Source organism: Diceros bicornis, chromosome 18, assembly GCF_020826845.1.
Source record: "Diceros bicornis minor isolate mBicDic1 chromosome 18, mDicBic1.mat.cur, whole genome shotgun sequence".
Taxonomy (NCBI): Eukaryota; Metazoa; Chordata; class Mammalia; order Perissodactyla; family Rhinocerotidae; genus Diceros; species Diceros bicornis.
The window spans coordinates 42,371,739-42,395,034 of record NC_080757.1 but is presented as its reverse complement, the minus strand read 5'-3'; the positions used below and the strand labels follow the sequence as shown (position 1 = coordinate 42,395,034).

Genomic DNA, 23,296 nt, shown 5'->3' with positions numbered 1-23,296 from the left:
TCCTGAAAACCCTGCTCCCCTTGGCCGCACGGCCACAGGGCTTTTTTCCACAAACAGCCACTTCCATCCATCTCTGTCCCGCGGGCCGCGGGGCCTCGATGGGGAAACGCCGACTTTGAGGAGGTTAAAGGTGCTGGTGCCCGGCCTTCATCTAACAAATGGGTTGCCGTGACGGGAGGAACTCTTGTTGTTTTTTCCTGGCCTCCGAAGAGGGGCCTGTCAGGAAGATGTAGAGGCCAGCAGGCCCCCGGCCGCGCCCCCGCGGGGTGGCTGACAGACGCCGGCAGCTGCGGGGCGCAGGGGTGCCAGGGCCCCCCCACAGAGCCACAGCACCCCCGCCGCGCCCCCTCCCCGCTGCCCCTCCTGACCTCTCCGCCCACCCCACCATGACCCCGGGCCCACCCCTTCCAGGGGCAAAGGGCCAGGCGCTGGGCCTCCCTGGGATGGGGTCTCTGGGCCAGATGCAAGGCCAGAGCAGGAATCCGGTTACAGCCTGCGGGCCAGGCCCCTGGGGAAGGTTTTCCTAGGAAAGCTGACAGGCCAGATCTTCCTCCCAGCCTTCTATGGATTCCTTCCAGAGCCCCCACAGCCTGGGACCCCGCGAGGGACCTCACAAGGCTGTTTCTGTAGAATTTCCTCAGTGCTCCCCAGTCCCACAGTCCCCCTTCGGAATCATTGAGTTAAAGAGAATGAGATATGCTAGGAAGGGAGCCGCATTTATCTATCACCTGCTTTGCACTTCACATGAATGATTTGTTTAAAATTCTCCAATGTCTGTGGAGTGGGCATCCTGATGGAGTGGAGCCAGGCTGCCTGGGTTGGAATCCTGGATCCTCCACTCCCCAGCTGTGTGACCCTGTGCAGGTTACACAGTCTCTCTGTGCTTCAGAGTCCTCTTCTGAAAAACGGAGGTGATGAGAAAAGCACTTGTCCCAGAGGGCTTTTGTGAGGATCCCCTGGGGGAATATGTGTGAGGTGCTAAGATCAGCGGATGAATGTCAGCTCTGACTATCATCTCAGATGAGGAAACAGAAGCTCAGAGAGGTGGGGCGACTTGTCCCAGGGCACACAGCCAGGAAGTGGCAGACCCAGTATTTGAACTCACACCTGTCTAACCCCAAAGTCCATGCTCCTTCTTCTGCATCAAGCTGCTCCAGACTGGACAGCTGGACACTTGAGGGCAACTCCTGGTTCTGCCATATCTTAGCTGTGATTCTGAGCAGCCCACATCATCTGTCTGAGCCTCATTTTTCTCATTTGTAAAATGTAGAACATAATTCTGACTTTACCGACAATAAGAGAGTTGTGAGGTTGAGAGGAGAAACGTGTATGCAACAGCCAAGTCCTGGACAAAGCAGAGAGATGAGTCTGGTTTGTGGCTATGACTCCATCTCCTCTACTGGCCTACGACACTCTGGCCGCCCTTTCCAGAATGCAGGATGCCTATTTCATGAAGAGAGTGTGTGCCACCTCCAGGCTGCAGAGCTAAGACCCGTGGCCCCTCCTCAGGGAACCCTGGGCATCTTTGGAACCAGCCAGCAGAGACACTGCTATTACGGTCCATGCCTATTTCAGCCTGATCTTGCTGCTCCGGGCCACGGAAATATTCGGTAGGAGAGGAGCACTGGCTCCGTGTGCTTGGAATGTCGTCCTCCAAGAAATTACATTAACCCTCCAGAAAGACCAGCAGGGCATGAGGACTAAGGAGACTGATGGACCGGTCAAGATGGCAATTGGTCCTCCTGTGATAGGCACCAGCCAGGAAGACCATGTGACTGTTTGCCCAAGACAATTCCTTTGGGAATGAGAATCCCCCTGATTCCTATTTCCATGCCCCAGATTCCATGGAAGCTTTGGCCTCGGGGGGGGTGGGGCAGGGGAAGCAGGTGGGTGAAGGTTAGGGGGGCCAGGGAGCAGGTGGGGGAGGCCTGGAGAAACTTCAAGGACCTCATCTAAGAGCCTTTCCTTTACCATGGAGAAAAACGACTTGAAACCCCTCTAGAGAAGAGTGTGGCTAATTGGCATGTAAGTTGGGGGTTAAAGAGCGGAAGGAAGAATCTGAAAGTTTTTTTAAGTTGCTGAGAAAGTGAGACTGTCACTTTGGGCAGAAAGAAATCATTTTTTTCTGGAGTGTGTCTTTCTTTATACTACAGACCATAGTGGGCCGCTGAGACTTGCAAAAAAAGATTTCTTTTAATCCACCTCCCTTTTTGCAAGCGGCAGTAGAAGGGCCCTTAAATCAAATGCAATCAGCAAACTTGTCTCTTGCACTTATTCCCCTCTTCACTCCCTGGAATTTGGCACTTGATGGATTCTGGATCTGACTTAAGGCTTTTTCCAAATCCAAGACTTGGGGAATTTTGTTAACAGTGCAATAAAATAACTTCATAGTGTTACAGGAGGCACATTAAAGAAGTTGTGTGTGTGTGTGCTGCTCTCGCTCCTTAAAAAAAAAAAAATACAGACAATGTTTCTTTAAAAGTCTCCATCTGCAAATCCCATTAGATGTGCATATAAGGTTTCTGATGATTAATAGTTGCCTGCTCGGGTTTTGGTTGGAGGGGATCGTGCGTGTGCAGGTTAACCCCTCCCTCTCCTCTCTCACATTTCACTTCAGAAATTTGTCACTCTCTCCCCACCGCAGGATTTAAAAGTGTGTCTCAGCAGCCCTGGTCCAGCCCTCTGCAGGGCTCCAGGACGAGCACTCATCAGCTGGTGCATCTGGGCTGGGACAGTGAAAATGTTCAGTGTCATCGGTGATAAATACACGTACAGGGGACCCCGATAAGCAGGCTGGTGTGTCAGGGGGACAGGAAGCCAGGAGAGAAGTCCGACATAGGTGTGTGCACACGTACGTGTAGCCAGCCACGTGTGTGCATACTTTAAGGAAAGACTTTAGTTTTTGTTTTGGTTCCTGGGGTGAATTTTCTGTTGAACATTTTTCCCTCTTGTTTAACTTTTTTTTTCTGCATTTAAAAAATTTTTAATATAAAAAGTATAAGAATCAAACCGAAAAGACGGAGGCACGCAGCAGACGGCAGATGGATCCCGCGGCCAGCAGCTGCATGAGGAGCCCCCACCCCCCAGCCCCGGTCTGGGGCTGCCTTCGGAATCCCCACTCGGAAGGCAATGGGGCCTCGGGGCTACCCCACTACCCGCCAACCCCGTTCTCCTTCCACCAGAAACCAGACTTCCCGGCGACAGCAACAGCAGCGTACCCCGACTTCTCAGCCTCCTGCTTGGCGGCCACCCCACACAGCCTGCCCCGGGAGGAGCGTGTCTTCACTGAGCAGCACCCCGCTTTCCCACAGCCCCCCGACTGGCACTTCCCTGTCTCGGAAGCCAGGCGCAGGCTCAACCCGGGCCCAGCTGCGAGCTCCAGGGAGATGGGGGCCAGCAGCCCAGGCCTGGTGGACGCCACGGGAGGCCCAGGCGAGGACTACGAGGTCCTTGGGAGCACTGCCAACGAGACGGAGAAGAAGTCAGCCAGACGGAAAAAGGAGAGTTCAGGTAGGTGGCTGAGGAGCAGCTGACCGTTCCTTTACTGTGTGACCTTGGGGAGGTTGTTTGCCCTCTCTGAGCCTAGCTGCTCTGACCATGAATTGCGAACAATACTATCTAACCTACCCAAAGGCAGGAGTTAACTTCGGGGTTTCTTCTACTCAGAGTTCTAGGATTCTCTCCTGATGGGGACCCTGTCTATATCCCCTGTACTCCTGGGCTCCAGGAAGGATGTACCAGCAAGAGAATGAAATAGGATCCACAAAGATTTGGAGGATACGTGGGATGGAGTGTCTGGGTGCAGGCTGGCAAGGGCTGAAGAGGGGCTTTCCTGAATCTGGGCTACCTCTGCATCATGCTTCTCCCCACCATACCCTGGCCAGCTCCAAATGGTCCCAGAGCCACAAGGTTTGCTCACCAGGGGAGTGAGCTGAGACGGAGGCTCAGAAGGCTAGGACTGAGGCTGGGACCCTGGGTGGTCAAAGAGAGCCAGGACCCTGAGTGGTCAAGGAGAGCGGGACCCTCCAGGAGCCTAGAGGCAGAGAAGCAGCCCTAGGGCTGGGATGGTAGAGGCAAGGAATGAGAGGGAGATGAAGCACTGAGATTCAGGACAGATGGCCATGAGGTATCACCCTGCCCAGCTGGGCCATGCCCAGGCCAAGGGGGCAGATCAGCGTGCTAAGGCCTGGGTGACCCCCAGGGAAGGCCACCCCTCTGAGGAGCCCTCCTGAGGCATCACCAGCCTTGGGGAGAGTCAGGGAGGTGGGCAGCCAAGGGCAAGCTCTAGACCTCAGCTTGCAGGTAAAGCCCCGCTCGGCGCTGGAGCCCCAAAGGCCAGAGGACAGAGCTGGCCTGCCTGTTAAGAGCCCAGCTAAAGTCCATCTCCTCCCCACAGTGGGGACCCGTTGTTTCCGCATCTCCCCATGGGGCTCTCCCCAGCTCCTCTCACCACCCGGTTACCTTTTGCCTGGAACAAGGCAGTGCCTGCGCCTCCCTCCCCCCCTGCCCGCTATGCCCTTCTGACAGCCACTCTAGGGGCAACGTCTGTCTGTCTGAACCTATAGAGAACCTTCTCCTGGGGCTAACCAGGGGCAGGCAGAAAATGAGAGTGCCAACCAATCAACGAGGACACTGTGCTTTGCTTTACAAGGCACTTTCCATGTAGCACAGACTTCTCGAGCATCCTCGCTTTGCCAAGCACTGGCCCAGGCCCTGGGGATGCAGAGATGAATAAGGTGGTCTCGCCCCCAAGGAGCTCACATTGAGAGGGAGGAGAGGCCTGCAGAGGCCTGTCTGGCAGTGGATGTGCTATGATCGGGGAGGTTCGAGGTGCTGTGAGAAATGTATGTTAGCACTTTTGAGTCCCTCCAGTTTGCGAGGTAAGTATAGCAGGTCTTATCAGCATCTCGGTTCTATCCGTGTGGAAAAGGAGAGATGGAAAGTTTGAGGGGAACACTGCTAGAATGGAGTCTAAATAGAGTGACCCCTGCATCTCAATTTGCCCAGGACTTTTCTGGTTTTAGCACTGAAAGTCCCGTATCTCAGGAAACCCTCTTAGCCCCAGGCAAACTGGGACAGTTGGTCACCCTAGAAGCGAGCTCGAACCCCGGGCTTCAGACTCCAAATCCTACACCCTGCAGTAGATTTCAAGCACAATCCTCCTTTTGAAATATTCAGTCTCCATGCTTGAAGAAGCCCTCACCGTGTTCACAATGGATGATACTGACCACAGCCCTCCTGGCTGCTCAATCTGAGGGCCCTTTAAATCCCCAGCCAGTTAAATCCGGACCTATTCCTAGCCCTGGTTGGAGATTTGCTGAGAATGGGCACTTTCTGCTTCTCCTCTCCAAGGCGCTCTCAGTGACTTGGCTCTGCACCTGGCTGAAGAGCTCTCCCCTGTGTGGCGCCTGCCACCGTAGCTCCTCCCTCTCTGCCCACATCTCCCTCGGCTGCCTCCAGCCACTTTCCAGGGAACTGGGAGCCAAGGCCTTGGGAAGGCATGGGCAGAGCCAAGGGCTGGGCTTAGGCAGAATCATTCTGTGTTTCAGCAAGACCCAAATGCGCCGTCTTTCCCTTTGGCCAGGGGCCATGGCGCTGCATTAGGGAGTAAGCTCACGTGCCAGGCAGCTGACCACCCCAAGAGCACATGGACACCCTCTGCTTAATGCCCTGTACTCTTCACTGGTCGGGGGAGGTTCCCATCCAGGAGGGGCCCTGGGCTCTCCCTTGAGGTCCCCTCAGTCGCAGCAGCAATGGCAGCAGTCGCACAAGGCAGGGCACAGCAAGCTGACTTTCATTCATTCTCTGAGGTTCCAGGCCCACTCTCTGTTCAGCATGGAAATCTTATCACTCAGTTAGTTGCTTGAGTCTTCCTTTGGAATTTAACTGATGGGGAAGGAGGCGGGAAAGATTAGCTTTGTAAGAGCCTAAAGAGAGAGCAAAAGGATGAGCAAGGCTCACAACCAACTCCAGGAATCTGGGATTCAGCTTAGAAGAGACAAACCGCAGAGAACCCCCACCCCAGCCCACCAACCCTGAGTCACTGGTTGGATTCTCTCTCTATCTAGAATTTTGATATTCTATTCATTATGGATTTTTTGCATTAATTTTGATTTTTAAAAACATCACATTGGGGCCGGCCCTGTGGCGTAGCTGTTAAGTGCGTGCACTCCGCTGCTGGCGGCCCAGGTTTGGATCCCGGGTGCACACCGATGCACCGCTTGTCAGGCCATGTTGTGGTGGTGTCCCATATAAAGTGGACGAAGATGGGCACAGATGTTAGCCCAGGGCCAGTCTTCCTCAGCAAAAAAGACGAGGATTGGCATGGATGTTAGCTCAGGGCTGATCTTCCTCACAAAAAAAAAAAACAAAAAAACAAAAAAAATCGCATTAAAATATTATTTCTCTTGATTACTGAGGTTTTTGGTGCCCCTTCCGTTTTGTGCCCAACGTGAGTGCCTCAGATGCCCCACCCTGGGCCCTGCTAGGCCACCTCTCGAAGGTTAACCAGCATTGATCAGAAATGCGTTTTCCATCATGCTTCACAGTCAGGCAGGCAGGTTGCAGTGTCAGCACTACAACTTTTGGCTGCATGACTTTGGGAAAGTTCTCAACTTCTTGGAGCCTCTGTTTCCCCAGCTGTGAAATGGGACTATAACAATAGCATCTTCCATATAGAGTCGCTGTGAAGATTAAATGCAGTGATCCATGCCATTAACCCTGTGCCTAGCACATGAGTTCAATAAATAGCAGCTATGAATGATATTAGGCCCATATTTCCAGAACCAGCCTTCAGAACATACAGTCTGACAAATATTGCTATATTTAGGGGGTCAATGGAATTGAATATTTCAAATACACTGTCTCAGAAATTCCTGGGTCTTGGGTATAAGACATGGGAACTTCTTGCAATCATTGTTGGTCCTAAAATCCTGTTGTCATCAATTAGGAGCTCGGAGCTCAGAGATCTGCTGGAGAAGGTAGGGGTGAGTTGTGCCAGGCAAATGCGTCTCATCCTGGCTGGCTGGCTGGCTGGGGAGGCTCCGGCAACAGAAAGTTACTCAAAGTTTGTTTCAAGAGGAACATTCTCTGCTCTCCCTTATCCTTCCTCTGCCAGCCCCAGCTTCTCCCTCCTCATTCCCACTGGAAGTGGAGCTGATTCGCTCAAGTAAAAGATCGGGAAGGCAGGGGTTCCTGGCCCCCACCCTGAGACCTTCTGTTGGTTCTCAGCACAAAGCTGATTTAAACCAGTGTGATGTCGTCTCACTCCCAGCCCCGGGCAGGGAGTGTTAAAGACCCCTGCTGGCAGGGACAGCTGCGAGGCCACTGTTGTTTGCCCCCAATCTGTCCTTGCTACCGTGGTCGTCTTTAATTTATGGGAATGAGGGATTTCGCGGTGATTTCCTGACGAGTTCAAGGGAAGGTTGCGCGTGATCAGCCCGGCTACAGGTGAATCTGATCGCCCGCCTGGGAGAGCCGCTGAGCTCTGCTCGGCACTGCTCACTGGCGCGCTCAGGCGCTCACTCTGCCTTCATCCGACGCACTTTGTCCCGTCCTCCTTCAGCTCCAACACGCGCGCCTCCCGGGCTCCTCCTTACCCGAGAGCCTCCCAGCAAGATCTGATCTGCGCCTGCCCCTGCCAAACCCGTGAACTCGCAATTTCGCCTGAAGTTCAAAAACCCTCCACAAATCGCCTCTTTCCGCCTTCCCACCTGATCTCCCTCCAGGCCCCAGCCTCCCACCTCCACCTCCACTCACCTTGCCGCCAGCCACACCAGTTTACTTGTCCCGCAGATGCATGCTGCTTTTTCTCCCTCCACCCCCAATTTCCTCAGGCTTCCCCTCACCCAGAAAACCCTTCCCTTCCCCCACTCTTCTACCTGTTGAAGTCCTACTATTTTAACGTCTAGCTCAAAGGCCACCCCCTCCAAGAATCCTTTCTTTCTTTTTTTTATGACTCCACTTGTACATAGCGTCATTTCAGTGAAAGCCATAGTTAAGAACTCTCAAATGATAGTATCCGCTAGAACCTGTGCTGATTTTCTAAATACAGCTTATAACCTCATAAAGGAGCTCTCCTGAGATTTCTTACCACGGGACATCTTGTATTTTAAATCCCCTTTCTTTTTATTGTGGTCAAAAACACAGAACAAATTTTACCACGGTAACCATTTTGAAGTGTCAGTACAGTAATGTTAACTATACACACATTGTTGTGCAACAGATCTCTAGAACTTTTTTTACTTGTGAAACTAAAACTCTGTATCCGTTGAACAACTCCCCTTCTCCTCCCCCAGGCCTGGCAACCAGCATTCTACTTTCTGTTTCTAAGAGTTGACTACTTTAGATAACCACATATAAGTGGAATCAGGCAGTATTTGCCTTTTTGTGACTGGCTTATTTCACTTAGCATAATGTCCTCAAGGTTCATCTGTGTTGTAGCATATGACAAGATTTCCTTCTTTTTTAAGGCTGAATAATATTCCATCGCTTGTATATACCACATTTTCTTTATCCATTCATCTGTTGATGGACACTTGGGTTGCTTCCACCTCTTGGCTATTCTGAATAGTTATGCAATGAACACGGGTGTACAAATATCTCTTCTAGAGCTTGTCTGAATTCTTTTGAATATATACCCAGAAGTGGGATTGCTGGATCATATGGTAATTCTGTTTTTAGAAGTTTGAGGAACCTCCATACTTTTTTCCATAGTAGCTGTACCATCTGATAATCTCATCAACAGTGTACAAGTGTTTCAGTTTCTCCATATCCTCACTAACACTTGTTATTTTGTGTGTGTGTTGGCGAGGGGGGTGATTTTTTTGTTTGTTTTTGTTTTTGATGGTGGCCTTCCAAACGGATGGGAGGTGATATCTCATTGTGGTTTTGATTTGCATTTCCCTAATGATTGGTGATGTTGAGCATCTTTTCATAAACTTGTTAGCCATTTGTATATCTTCTTTGGAGAAATGTCTGTTCAAGTTCTTTGCCCATTTTTTAATTGGATTGTTGGGCTTTTATTGTTGACTTGTAGGAGTTTTTTATATATTCTGGATATTAACCCTTTATCAGATATATGGTTTGCAAATATTTTCTCCCATTCTGTAGGTTGCCTTTTCCTTCTGTTGATTGTTTCCTTTGCTGCATAGAAGTTTTTAAGTTTGATGTAGTCTCATTTGTCTATTTTTGCTTTTGTTCCCTGTGCTTTTGGTGTCATAAGCAAGAAATCATTGCCAAACCCAATGTCATGAATCTTTTCCCCAGTGTTTTCTTCTAGGAGTTTTATAGTTCTAGGTCTCACATTTATGTCTTTCATGCATTTTGAGTTAATTTTTACATATGGTGGAAGGTAAAGGTCTAACTTCATTCTTTTGCAAGTGGAGATCCAGTTTTCCCAACATTTGTTGAAGATTGTCCTTTCCCCATTGTGTAGCCTTGGAACTTTGTTGAAGATCATTTGACCATATACGTGAGGGTTTACTTCTGGGCTCTCTATTCTGTTCCATTGGTCTATATGTCTATCTTTATGCCAGCACCATACTGTTTTGATTACTGTAGGTTTGTAACATGTTTTGAAATCAGGAAGTGTGAGGCCTCCAACTTTGTTTTTCTTCCTCAAGATTGCTTTGGCTATTGAGGATTCTTTGAGATTCCATGTGAATTTTAAGATTTTTTTTTTTTTCCATTTTTGCAAAAAACGTCATTGGGGTCTTGATAGGGATTGTACTGAATCTATAGATCAATTTGGATAGTATGAACATTTTAACAATATTAAGTCTTCCAATCCATGAACATGCGGTGTCTTTCATTTGTGTCTTCTTTAATTTCTCTCAGCAATGTTTTGTAATTTTCAGTGTACAAGTCTTTCTCCTCAGTTAAGTTTATGCCTAAGTATTTTATTCTTCAGATTGTTCATTGTTAGTGTATATAAACATAACTGATTTTTGTGTGTTGATTGTGTATCCTGCAACTTTGCTGAATTCGTTTATTAGTTCTAAGTGTTTTCTTGTGGAATCTTCAGGTTTTCCACATACAAGATCAGGTCATCTACAAACAGAGGTCATTCTACTTCTTCTTTTCCGATTTGTATGTCTTTTATTTCTTTTTCTTGCTTGATTGCTTTGGCTGGAACGTGTAGTATCATGTTGGATAGCAGTATGAGAGTGGGCATCCTTGCCTAGTTCCTGATCTTAGAGAAAAAGCTTTCAGTTTTTCACCATTGAGTATGATGTTAGCTATGGGCTTTTCATGTATGGCCTTTATTATGTTGAGGTAATTTCCTCCTTATCCTAGTTTGTTGAGTGACCAAGAATACTTTCCACACACATGGAGCATGCCTTGTTTACATCTCCATTTTAGCATCAAAGCACAGTTGGCTTTGCATCCAGAGTTATAGATGCATATGGCTGACTTTCTCCCTAAAATTGAAGTGTCTTGAGGGCTGGAATGATATCTGATTTACCTGTGCAATCTCCCTAGCATCTATTGAAATTTTGCACACAGGAGGAGCTCATTCAATGTCTGGTCAATAGCCTCTATGGCAGCCTGGCATTCATTCATTCATTCATTTTCTCACTTTCTCTCTGAGAGTGGCTTCACCGTCTGGCATGAGGGTTTCCATGTGTGATGTGCTTCTGTAAAATGCATCCGAACTTTTACAGTCTCACTTGTGAAAAAGTGCAGAGAGCCTGACTTCAATCATAAAACCAGCCCACGGTCAGGGCAAGTGCTGGGGTCAGAAAGGCACGTGCAGGCCAGGCTGACTGCAGGAATCCTCCATGGGGTACTGGCATCAGCTCCCAAGTACCAGGGCTGCCATGGCTGGGAAACAAGTGTAGCTGTTCTGTCGGAGCAATAAGGTGGACCCACCATGGCGGGGCAGTTAGCGGGGCGGTCACAGCTGGGCATCTAGATGACCCAGCTGTCACATGAATGTGTGGCTGTGTGCTCCAATCTAGAGGAAAGGACAAATCTAGAGAGGTCCCCTATGGGCTAGCATCAGCCTTGCCAAGCACTCCTCATGGCCTCACTCCCTCTCTCCACTGGTGAGCGAGCACTGGCTATGGGGAGGTATCAATCTGCTTGGGCTGCCAGAACAAAAGACCATAGACTGGGGGCCGGCCTGGTGGCACAGACGGTTGGATGTGCGCACTCTGCTGCGGCGGCCTGGGGTTCACTGGTTTGGATCCCGGGCGCGCACCGACGCACCACTTGGCAAGCCATGCTGTGGTGGCGTCCCATATAAAGTGGAGGAAGATGGGCACGGATGTTAGCCCAGGGCCAGTCTTCCTCAGCAATAAAAAGGGGAGGATTGGCAGATGTTAGCTCAGGGCCGATCTTCCTCAAAAAAAAAAAAAAGACGATAGACTGGATAGCTTAAGACAGATATTTACTTTCTCACAGTTCTGGAAGCTAGAAGTTCAAGATCAAGATGTCGGCAGACTTGCTTTCTCCTGAGGCTTCTCTCCTTGAATTGCAAACAGCGGCCTTCTCACCACGTGCTCACATGGTTTTCCCCCATGCATGGGCATCCCTGCTGTCTATGTGTCCTAATGTCCTCTTCTTATAAAGACACTAGTCAGATTGGATTAGACCCCACCCTAATGGCTTCATTACAATTTAATCACCTCTTTAAAGGCCTTACCTCCAAATACAGTCACGTTCTGAGGTGCTGGGGGTTAGGACTTCAACATATTAATGGGAGGCACGATTCAGCTCATAAACAGGAGTATAGAGACAGAGACAAGGTTCTAACAGTGGCACAAATGCTCCAGTTAAACACCCCTTTCATGAAAGCAGTGTCTCAGAGACGTGCACCTCAGAGCTTTCCTAGCCTGGAGTCCTGTTGGCCACTGGAGCTTTTCCACTCAGATAAAGCATTGTTTCTAGGCACAAGCAGATCCCTGCGTTCTGATCTTACACCCACAAGGAGAGAGGGGAAAAGTGGAGACAGTTTTAGGACTGAATCTCTAAAGAAGCAGGCTGTTTGACAGAGGAAGAAGGAAAGGAGGTGATAACTAAATAAATGGTCAACCTTAGCAAGTGTCACCTGGGTCACTAGAGTGATGTTCAGTACCACACTGGGTGATCTCATATCCACGCCCACCCCCCTTGCTGGGCCACAGCCTAGTAATGGGGGGTGGGGGTGGGGTCAGGGATTAATGTTAAGTGTGCTAACCAGGCAGACCTAGTTCAAGTCCAGGATCCACAACTTCCTGGCTGTGTGAACTCAGATGAGTCCTAAACCAACTGAGTCCCAGTCTCCTCCTCTGAAAAGTGAGGATAAGAGTATCTATCTACCTCATGGGGTTGTTGTGGGACCAGATGAGATCACAGATGTAAAGAGCACAGCCAGCATTCGGTAACCCCTCAATCGACTTTTCCCAAACCTACCAATGAGCACCCTTCTCTCTTCAAAGTCTTGCCGGATCCTGGCTGCTCCCCAGGTTGCCTGTGCTTGAAGCCTGGCTAGGCCATGACTCAAGCTCAGAGGGAGCCTCTGTGGCCAGCCAGGCCTGCCTGTCTCTGGGCTCCCTGGCGCAGGATCACTGCAGTGCTGGGCAGGGTGCGGTTTCAGGGGTGCACACCTGCTGCAGCCCCTCCCATCCCAACTTCAACCTCAGAATCCTCAGTGAGGACGAAGCCATAGGGTCCAGAGTGGCCAGTGTGAGAGGAGAGACAGGAACTCCGTCCCTCTGGGTGTCCCCCGCGTCCTGGTTGGAGCTCCTGCCTCTCCTCCTCTGACAGGCAGAGATCGGGGCCCAAACCAGGACCCCAGACCTCGGCCATTGTCTGCACTCAGAGGCATCAGCACAAGCCCTGGACCTGGGCCTGCTCAGCCTCCCCCGGAGAGATACGGTCTGGAAGTTCTGGAGAAAGTCCATTTCCACAAAGGCAGTAGGATTCTGACCAGCTTCTGAGATGTAAGGGTCCAAAGAGCCCATGGGCAGTGAGAAGGTCTGCCCACCGCCAGGCCAGGCTAGGGGCTCAGCAGTCCACCCACTCATCCAGTTCTCTGGCTTGAATAAGGGCAATCAGGGCACCTGGGCCCAGGGAGGTGGGGATGATGCCAGGGGCAGAGCAGCCCTTTCTTTCTGAGGGGCAGGACCCGAGGCCCCTGCAGAGCCCCGGAGCCAGCCCCCTCCCCCAGCACCCTCTCTGCTCACTGATTCAGGCTTCGCTGGCCTCTGCCAGGATTCCTCCCCCACCCCCAACCCCAGCCTTTTATATTTCATGTTTTTCCCTGTTTTCCTTGAACACAGTGGTAGAAGAACAGTGTGAAGAGTGGGGCTTGGGTCCTGAAGCCCACACTTCCTTTGGTGACAGCTGAGGGCAACATTTGGAACTTATAAACACAAACAAAGTCCGGCGTGCCCATGCCTCCCCCCAGCCCATCTCAGAGGCCTGCTGCTGCTTCCTCCTCTCATTTACACCACCTCCCTTCCCCCTCCACTTCTGTGCTCCCCCCGCCCGACCCCTCCCCCATGGTCCCCACACCCCATCTCAAGGCCCAGTCTGTTCCACTCTCCCTCACCATTGCCCGACCCCACCTGAGACCCTCAGCAAAGACTACTTGAGCACCAGGCATTCCCATTCCAGAAGAATCTGCTTCTCTCCCAGAAAACATACCCTGAATTCCCCAGCCCCATTGCTGGGTTCCTCAAAGAGGCTGGGAGCCCTACCCACGTCTCGTTAGGCACCTACGGGAAAGAGGAAGGGCCCGGATATTGAGGTGAGTGGGGCCCAAGGAAAAGGCGAGCCAATCCCAGGAAGCCAGGGATGCGAATGCCCAACTCGTCTTGGGCTGGCTCCATCTAGATCCTGTCTATTTTGATGAGTTTTGACTCCTTCTGAGGTTGAAAGTATCAGAATTAACGAGAACAACAAAGCTCTGCACTGTGACAGCCCAGGAAGCCACAGACGCCATTTTCAGAGGGTTTGCCAAGGTCTCACCTACTGACATCATGCCTCAAATATCTCCTCCCGCTTCCCTCCCTGGGCAGTTCCAGGGAGACAGACCTGGGCCCACACACAGACGCCGTTCGTGGAATGGGCACAGCCTCTATGCTCACTGTCCCCCCAGGGCAGTGTGACATGGTGGCTATAGCCCTGGACTGGTCCCAGGGTCCTAATTTCTTCATCTGTTCAATGGCCTAATGTGTACCTTACCTACCTCACAGAATAACAAGAGGATACAATACAAAGCAGCCTACTAGTGTGGAAATAGCTTCCTATCAGGAAATCGGGGTTCTAGATCCAGCTCTGCCACTAACTTGCTGTGTGCCTTTTGGCAAGTCTCTGACCTTCTCTAGGTTCACCTGTAAAATGAAAAGGCGACATTAGATCATCTCTAGGTCCACGTCCGGCTCTACTAGTCTCCGGTTCTGTAGCATATATGAAAGCCCAGAAGTTTATCGCTAGGGGAAGGAAATCCATTGTCAACTGCAAAGTGCTATTTGAATATGGGGCACACGGCTCTCTATCGGTTTTGGATAGCAATTTCTGTAAAATGGCTAAGAGTTGGGGAGTAGGGGTACAGGGCTCTAAAAAGGCAGCTCCCCAGGGTCTGTCTGACTCTCCTTGTGGCTCCGATAAAGCTGTCTGCTAACTTTAGGAAGGCCTGCCAAACATGACAGCTATTTATGAAATAATTTACCTTGGATGGTGTAAAAGCTCATGGTAGAAACCGCAATCACACACACACATCCTGTTTGCATTTCTCTGGGCACTGTCGACTGTTCCATCACGGCCCTGCTCACTCGGAGGGTTGTGCAGGGGCTGGAGCAAGGCGGGGCAGCTCCTCCTTAACCACAGAGGCAGCCAGCTGAGCGCCAGCCTCCTCCCTCTACAGTCCTGGAAGAGGCACCCACTACCCCTGAGAGAGAAGCAGGACCATGAGGACCGATTTATGATTCTGATCGATGTTAGTTACTGTGCTTGGAAGGCTGAATCGTGGCCAGCCTCAGGGGCCAGAGACAGAGATCCAAGGGAAGACATAGAAAAATGGTGCAGAAGGGAAAATAGTTAAAAGGCCAGACATTTAAAAGGCATCCCTTTCACACAGCTCTGGAGACATGGTACCTGGAGGAGCATCTTTTCTGATCTCTGCCTGTGAATCATCTCGCCAACATCATCTCCAGTAGAACCTCTTCTGATGGTTCTTTCCAAGGGGTCTCAACAGGGTACAGGCACTATGCAGGGTGTTAACACACGTTACCCATCTCACTTTACCCTCTCAGGAGCCTTCTGATCACCGCGGGTATAGCTATTCTCGTTTTGCAAATGAGGAAACAGGCTCAGAGAACTTAAGAGACTTGCCAAGGTCAGAGAGCTCTTTCTTGGAGCCGGCTAAGGCCCAGGTTCACCAAAGGTCCTCGGAAACCTCTGCAAACACAGCTCCCCTCTACTCAGCTCGGGGTGGGGAGCTTTGCATATCGGAGGGAGAGAGAAGTTCCCTGCATGGCCCTGATCTTTGGGCTGAGGACATTGGGAACGCTGCAGAGGGCCTTGGGACAGAGCACACAGCAAGACCCCCAATCTGACTGAAGGGAGGAACTAGAGGCCAAGACAAGAATACGTGAAACCAGAAAGGGCCTCAGGTTTGAGGCCAGAGGTTCTCAAAAGAAGAGGGTGTAGTGAGAGGAGAAGAGGTTGTCGGGGCTGCATATTGGGAAAGAACTCTGACACCAGCTTCCCAGGGGAGAGTTCCAGCCCAATCCCATACTTCTATACGTGGGGAAACTGAGGCCAGGAGAAGGGAGGGAGGCTCCTCAACAAGAGTCTCCTCTCCTGGGATCAAACCATCTTGGGGGCAGTATGCACAGGAACTGTGCAGGTGAGCCGGCAGACTGCACACCCCCTGGCCAGAAATGGAACGAAGCGCTCCTAGTTTTTCTTTGTCTTTCTTGATGAAAAGGTTGCAGAACAAAGAGAACCATAACTTCCACTTCAGTTTTCATAACCCGCTAGCCGTATGTCTGGCCCTTTTGTCATTTCTAACAATAATGACAGTTCCTCCCCCTCTGGGAAGCGGATGAGGAACAAGGGTCCTTCCAAGGCCGGTGTCCCATCCCTAGTGCTGCCCCATGGTTCCCGCAGTGGCTGAGACACTCAGTTCCCAGCTCAGGCTTCTTCATCCTATTTCCTCTTCTTTCCCATCCTCAGGCCCCAGCGCCTAAATCAGGACAATAAGGGACAGGAGAGGAGAGTGAATAGGGAGGGGCTTGGCTTGGTTGACGGTGCTCAGCTGTCCACATAACCAGTCCAAGACCAGCTCCCAAGGGCTCCTCTCCCCATCTCCCCTCTTCTCTCTCAGGAGGGTTTTGTGCATGACTGTGTGTATATGTGGTGGTTGCGGGGGATTGTTTTCAGTGATTCCATAGGGTGCCTGGGCACACCTAAGCAAGCTTGGGATAAGGGGAGGGTGAGTGCGGCCATCAACCCAGGACAGGGCCCCCAGGAGCCCTGGAGGTGGAGACAAGCCGAGCTGCTTGGTCCAGGTCCAGCCCTGGGGGCAGCCAGATGCAAGATGGAGAACCTGATGCCAGGGTTGACTGCCCAGCTCCAGCCAGGTGGATCTGGGTTTGAATCTCAGTTCTGCTGCCTAAAAGCTGCCCAGCACACTGGGCAAGCTCCTGGGCCCCTCTGAGGCTGCTTCCTCCTCTGGATACTGAGAAGGATTTAGCGAGTAACTCCTATGTGCCAGGTACAGTAGCAAGTGAGAAAAAGCAGTTGTGTCCCTGGGGGTGGGGGGAGAGAGAGAGAAAACTATTAATCAAATTATCACACAAATTCACATGACAATGCTAAAGGGGAGGATCATAGTATCTGCTCCTGAGGGTGTTGTGTGGGGAGTTTTAAAGCAGTGACTGCATCTGAGCACAGAGACACCTTCTGTTACTGAAACACCAGCTCTTACTGTCCCAGCCCCTCACAAGGCACCTCGTGGGGTTGAAGAATTCGAAGAATATTTTATATTTATCCAGCGCTTTAAAGTTTTTAAAGCATTTTCCACACACATTAGCTCATCCAGTCTTCCCAATAACCCTTGGGAGGTAGGCGCTTTATTTTCTCCAATTTCTTGATGAGGCGACTGAAGACCAGAGACGTTAAGTGGCTTGTTGAAAGGCTCCAGCGAGGGGAGTCAAACTTTGGCACAAGTCCTCTGGGTTTTACATCCCTCAGCCGTTAAAGAGAAGGGGTGGGTACCGCTCTGAGCTCTGGGACAGGAAGGGGTGGGTATGAGCAGGGTTTCTCAGCCTGCGGGCGGGCTGTGCTCCGGCAAGGCCGTCCATCCGCTGCGTGACCGCCCCTCCCTCCCGGGCCCGTTCGGCCAAGGCCGGAGGACTCCTGGGGGACCCCGGCCCGGGGCTGCGCGTCCTTTCCTCCAGCCCACGCTCCCGCTTCCGGAGGGGTCTGGGCCGGCCTTCTCCGGCCAGGAGCCAGAGGCCGCCAGGCAGGCCGCCCAGGCCGGAGAACTGCCTCCGTCCGGCCCCCGGGCGCGCCCCGCAGGCGGCCCACCCGGCCCCGGCGCTGGCAGCCGGCCCCGGCGCCGCGACCCCCCGCCACTCGGGCATCGGGGAGCCCCGGAGGCCGCCCCTCCACCTTCTCGGGTTCCCGGGACGCGGCGGCGCCCACTCGCCTTCCCTCCCGGGCGCCAGGTGGCGGCGGCGCCCAAATCGCTTTACCGTGCGCTCCCCGCGCAGGAGCCGCCACGGCCTTCTCCCAGGCCCCCGGGCGGCGTGGCGCGGGGGCGGAGGACTTGGAAACTGACATACGAGGGGACCGAGTGGAAAGTAGAAGGAGGTGCTGCGAAGGGAACCGGAGGGCCAAAGTTCCCAACTGGAACGCGGGGTCGACGAGGGGTCTCTACATCCCCACCCCGCATTGCAATTTGGCTGCTTAGCGGGGAGTGTGGGCGGCTTCCCCGCCTTACCCCCGCACTCCGGTGTAAAACCCCCGTCAGTCTAGGCTCGGCCTCTGAGAGCAGAGAATCTCGCCCAGAACACACGCAACCAGGTGGGGATGGGGTCCTTGAGGGGGCAGGGGGCTGGGGCGCTGCTTTCACTAAAGCTCCTGACCCTGAGCCACGGCATCCATGTCTGTACAACACGGACAATGAAGGGAAAGACTTCCAACTGTGGAGCCTGCAGGAAGAGCTGTTCCTGTGGCCGTCCACCGGACACGTGGCGCGCATTGTTCACTAACGTGTAGGTGTGCTGGTCTCCTTCCCGTGGCCTCTCCACCCACCACCACCGCTAGAGTGAAAGTAGAGTGGCCTCTTACCCTGCTCAGGAGATAAAGATACAGTCCCTTTCGTCTGTACAGCCCTTCACAGTTTGTAACCCCTTCCTACGTACATTTCATATGAACAGTATGTGAGTCAAACTGTCTGGGTTTGATTCCCGCCTCAGCCACTCACCGGCTGGACGAAGTTGGTCACCTTGCTTAACTTCTCTGTGCTTAGTTTTCCGGTCTGTAAAATAGGGCTAACACTAGAACTTGCCTGGTTGAGTTATTGTGAGGATTAAGTGGCTAATCCGTGTAAGGGGCTTGGTCCCTGCACCCCCGTTAGCAATTATGATTGAGCCCCTGCTGTGTCTAACTCAGAGCCTCCTTCATAGATGAACTTTCCAGACCCCTCTTGGTGTCAAAGGGGGAAAGAAGCCTAAAGCAGCACCTCTCAATTTACATGAGCACATAGCTCCCCTAGCAATCTTGCCAAAATGCAGAGTCTGATTCAGTAAGTCTGGGGTGGGGCCTAAGATCCTGCAAGTGTGACCAGCCCCCTAGCTACGCTGCTGCCACCAGAGCACCATTTGAGTAGTGACATCTTAGAGCAGCAGACTCATCTAGGGGGGCTTGTTAACACAGACCGTGGGGTCCCACTCTCAGTTTCTGATTCAGTAGGTCTGGGGTGAGGCCTGAGCATGTGCGTTTCTAACAGTTCTCAGGTGATGCTTGATGTTGCTGAGGACAGAGAATCCCTCTTTTAGAGCATCTTGCCCCACAAGCTTACAGCCACTAACGTTGTCAAGCTGGGGAGTGGGCTGGGTGGTAGAGACCATTAAATAGCCAAAGGCAGCTTCTTGTGCTTTGGGAGTAAAAAAAAAGTTGGGAGGGGGCGCCTAAGTTTAGGAGCCAAAAAGACTTCCCAATTCTCCGGGAGTTAAGACACTAGAAGGAATGATCAAGGACGGTGTGGGTTCTTTCTCAGCATCCTTTAAATATCAGAGAGACAGGGACAGGCTGCCCTGCTGCTTGAGGACAAAAGAAAGGGAAGCGAGGCCCTGACGGCTCACGTCTTCCCCTTTGGGGCCCTCTCTCCCCAGACAACCAGGAGAACCGAGCGAAGGCGGAGGGCGGCAGCAAGGCCCGCAAGGAGAGGACGGCCTTCACCAAGGAGCAGCTGCGGGAGCTGGAGGCCGAATTCGCGCACCATAACTACCTGACCCGGCTCCGGAGATACGAGATCGCTGTGAACCTGGACCTCTCCGAGCGCCAGGTGCGGCCCAGGGGGTCCCCCATCTTCTGGCCATTCCTCCTTTCCTCTGCCCTCTCATCCCCTCCCTTCCCACCACTCCTCCCTGAATCTTCTTCTTTTTCTTCTCCCTCCACCCAGTGCAGTCGTTCTCAGCTGTGGCTGTACCCGAGAATCGCCCGCGGAGATTTTTAATAACACTGATGTCTGGGCTCCACCCCTAGAGACTGTTTCCATTGGTCCAGGATAGAGTCCAGGCATCAGAACTTTTCAAAGGTCCCCCAGGTGACTCTCATGTGCAGCCAGGGTTGGAACCTCTGATCTCGTTATTCCCAAACTTGAGTGTACATTGGAATCATCTAGGCTCTTGTTTAAAATGCAGATTCCAGGGCCGGCCCCGTGGCTTAGCGGTTAAGTGCGCGCGCTCCGGTACTGGCGGCCCGGGTTCGGATCCCGGGCGCGCACCGAGGCACCGCTTCTCCAGCCATGCTGAGGCCGCGTCCCACATACAGCAACTAGAAGGATGTGCAACTATGACATACATATCTACTGGGGCTTTGGGGAGAAAAAGGAGGAGGATTGGTGATGGATGTTAGCTCAGAGCCGGTCTTCCTCAGCAAAAAGAGGAGGATTAGCACAGATGTTAGCTCAGGGCTGATCTTCCTCACAAAAAAAAAAAAAAAGAAAATGCAGATTCCAGAGCTCCGGAGAGCGATTTTGCTGGAATAATGAGTGAGACTGGGATTCTGCATTTCTGATAAGTTCTCCAGGTGACCCGGATGTGCAGCTGGTTCCTGGGCACACAGGGAGAACTTCCTAGCCCTTTGTTTCGGACTTTCCCTCAGGGCGTTCCACCCACACCCATGCTCTGACATGGAGTAAAATATTTTCATGATAATAATAGTTGATAGCAGCTTTTAGTGGATGAAGCTCTCTGCCAGAGTGCTGGATTTAGAATCAGAAGACTTCGATTCAAATCCTGCCTCTACCACTTCCTAGCCCTGAGACCCCTGGGACGTGTCTCCTAGCCTCTCTGGGTCTCCATATGTAAAACAGGGTCATAACCCCACCCTGCAGGTGCTGCTGACGCTCGGATGAGAGAATGTGCAGACCAGAGCTGTCTGTGGTGAGAGGTGCTTTATAAATGTGCCTAAGGATCAGGCTGGTGATCCTCTGCTCCCAGACCCTTGGGTAGTAGAAGCCAGAGGGAGCGGGTGTTCGCACAGGAGGGGCGGGGCATATGAAGGGGGTGGGGCCAGTGCAGAGTGACTTATAGAACTTGTACCCGGGTCTGTCCCACTTTCTGTATCTGGAGACACGAGACAGGCTTCTGGGTAGATTGGTGTGTCCTCTCTTTGGCCTCAATTCCTGGAGCCTTTGGAGCAGTGGGGAGCGGCAAGCAGAGATTCGAACTGAGGTCCCTGGAGCCCCACCCTGGCTAGCTTGAGCATCACTATGGGGAGGTGGTCTCACCTGCCTTCAAGTGACTGGGCTCCTTTGCTTCCTCCGTCAGGTCAAAGTGTGGTTCCAGAACCGAAGAATGAAGTGGAAGCGCGTGAAGGGCGGTCAGCCCATCTCCCCCCACGGGCAGGACCCCGAGGATGGGGACTCTGCAGCCTCTCCAAGTTCAGAGTGAGATTCTCCGTGGAGAAAAAGACTGAGGACTAAGCCCCCTACCCAACTACCCTCACCCTAATCCTACCTTCACCTTCTCCCATCCACCCCAGGACAGCCTCTCACATCTTGCAGTGACTCTTGGATATGAAGCTGCGCGGTGTTCCTGGGAGCCTTGAAGTTTCCCAGAAAGTTCTGTCCAGCATTTCTCTCTCTTAGTGCCCCTTCCCCAGTCTTTGCTTCCCACAGTTCTCATGGAATCATGCAGTGGCCTGATCGGACCCAAATGAATCCGGGGAACAGCTCCAGGGACTCTCCTTCTCAGGGTCTCTTGGCTGCTGCCCACACCTCCTCCTACCACCTTCCTCCTGCACCAGCCAGGCCTCTTCCAGGTCTGGACACCACATGGCCTGCTGGGAGAGGAGCCGTGGGACCAGCTGGTGACTCATGAAAATGCTCCAGAAGAAAGGAAATGACTGAGACACACACACACCCTAGACCACCCTTCCTTTCTCGGCTCTATATCTGAGGCTTTGGGGACCCTCGGTTGTCCCAAAACCCCAGGGAAAATCAGTGTGAGGAAGGTTGAAGACAGAAACTCAGCTGCTGCAAATCAGAAACCAGTCCCTGTCTGGAAGTTTGCTGGCTCAGCAGGCAAGTTTATGAGCACTGACTGGAAGAAGACAGTCTGAAAAACAGCCTGGTGTTGGTCTCCGTGGTCCACACAGGCCCGTTCACACTGGCTTTCCTGGGTGGGGGAGAGTGGACCCAGGAAAGCACCTGCTTCTTCAGAATCAATTCAGGGACACTACTGGGAGTGTTGAGCAGCGCCCCAGAGCAAGAGAGCAGCTATTCCTTTTCTGGCTTAAAATTTCTGGATTGAAAACCTATCCAGATGCTCACATTATTGAGTTGAGGGCTGGAGAGTGTCCCCTCTGTTCTGAGAACGGAGAGATGATACTGGGGCTGTGGAACCCTGGAGAGAAAGGTTCTCCCGCTGCAGCGTCCTCTGCTTTCAAAGGACTCTGACTGCAAATGGGGACAAGCAAGCAGTCCCTCCTTCTCCACCAGATGCACCCAAGCTCCTCCTACGCGTTCCACAAATGCTGTTATTATGGGAGGAGCTGCTAAGTTTCTGTGTGTGGACGGCCCAGATCCTCTGGGGGGACACTCCAGGACTGATGGCCAAACAGCCTGAGGTGACTGAAGCCTCGACGAGAGAGCCCTGCCTGCCTCCATGCTCTGTCTCCCAATACCAGCCGGTGTTGCAGGGGAGGTCAGCAGAGGAGGTCAGCGAGAGTTTGGAGCTCTTGTATGTAGATTTCATCATTCACATGTAAAAAGAACCCCACCTCCCCATCCCAAAAGGGCAAACGCTGTGGAAAATGATTGCCAAATAAGATGGCTGGTTAGAGCATGTGTAATTTTTTCTAAAGCATACTTCATATATTTTCTTAAGATTACATCAAGTTAACTGTGCAAGGTCAACTTGCTTAGTAAGAAAACTCTTGGAGAAATAAAATCCATAAAAAAAGCAATGTTCCCAAGTCTTTTGCCTTGCAGAGCTAAGAACCACAGCTCTGTGTGCAGGCCTCTGATGTTCGTGTGATGATCAGCCAGACAATTTCTAGAAGCCACGAGAAAAGGGAGGAAATCATCTAGAATAAGGTATCCCCCTTTAGGTTATTCAAACTGTGGGGGTGCAAATATAATCACTGTCAAAAGGAAATCTTTCCTCCCATGCAACTGCATTGTCTTCATTTCCTGTTGCAAAATTTATCTTTCAGTTTCTCTAACCTATGGCTTCTCAAATAGTCCAAGTTCTATAAACAAAAGATGAACTCTTTTGTTAATAAAGGAATCTTGACCATAAACTAACCATCCCTAATTTTTAAATTCAAAGTTTGGAGGGTTTTGTTTTTCAGGATAAAACAATATACACCAATAGTAATAAAAATGACACAAGAAAAAATGTCCCCAATTCTGTGTCTTTTTAATTAAGAAAAAATTTGTCTCACCAAGATGTCAATAATGGACAAAATAGGACTGGCTAGAGAGAGGGGAAGTGGGGAGCCAGAAGAGGAGACCTGGCCAAGATGTGGCACCAAGGCAGTCCGGGCCTGGGTGGGCAGTGACCAGAAATGACGTTATCAGGAGCTGGCGGAGTAAAGCAGATCCACCAAAATCAAGGCGCCAAAG

The 23,296-nt window shown here is 51.7% G+C and overlaps 1 protein-coding gene across 2 annotated transcripts; it reads left to right on the top strand.

The window, feature by feature from the left end:
- Nucleotides 1–3,041: 3,041 nt before the first annotated feature.
- MEOX1 (mesenchyme homeobox 1) lies at nt 3,042–22,362 on the top strand. Of its 2 annotated transcripts, XM_058559416.1 has the most exons (3): nt 3,042–3,510; nt 19,335–19,507; nt 20,997–22,362. In XM_058559416.1, exons 1-3 carry the CDS (start codon nt 3,042–3,044, stop codon nt 21,117–21,119), a joined length of 765 nt encoding a protein of 254 aa, XP_058415399.1. In that variant the 3' UTR covers nt 21,120–22,362. The 2 variants fall into 2 exon arrangements, with proteins under 2 accessions (XP_058415399.1, XP_058415400.1); XM_058559417.1 differs by lacking the exon at nt 19,335–19,507.
- Nucleotides 22,363–23,296: the final 934 nt, after the last annotated feature.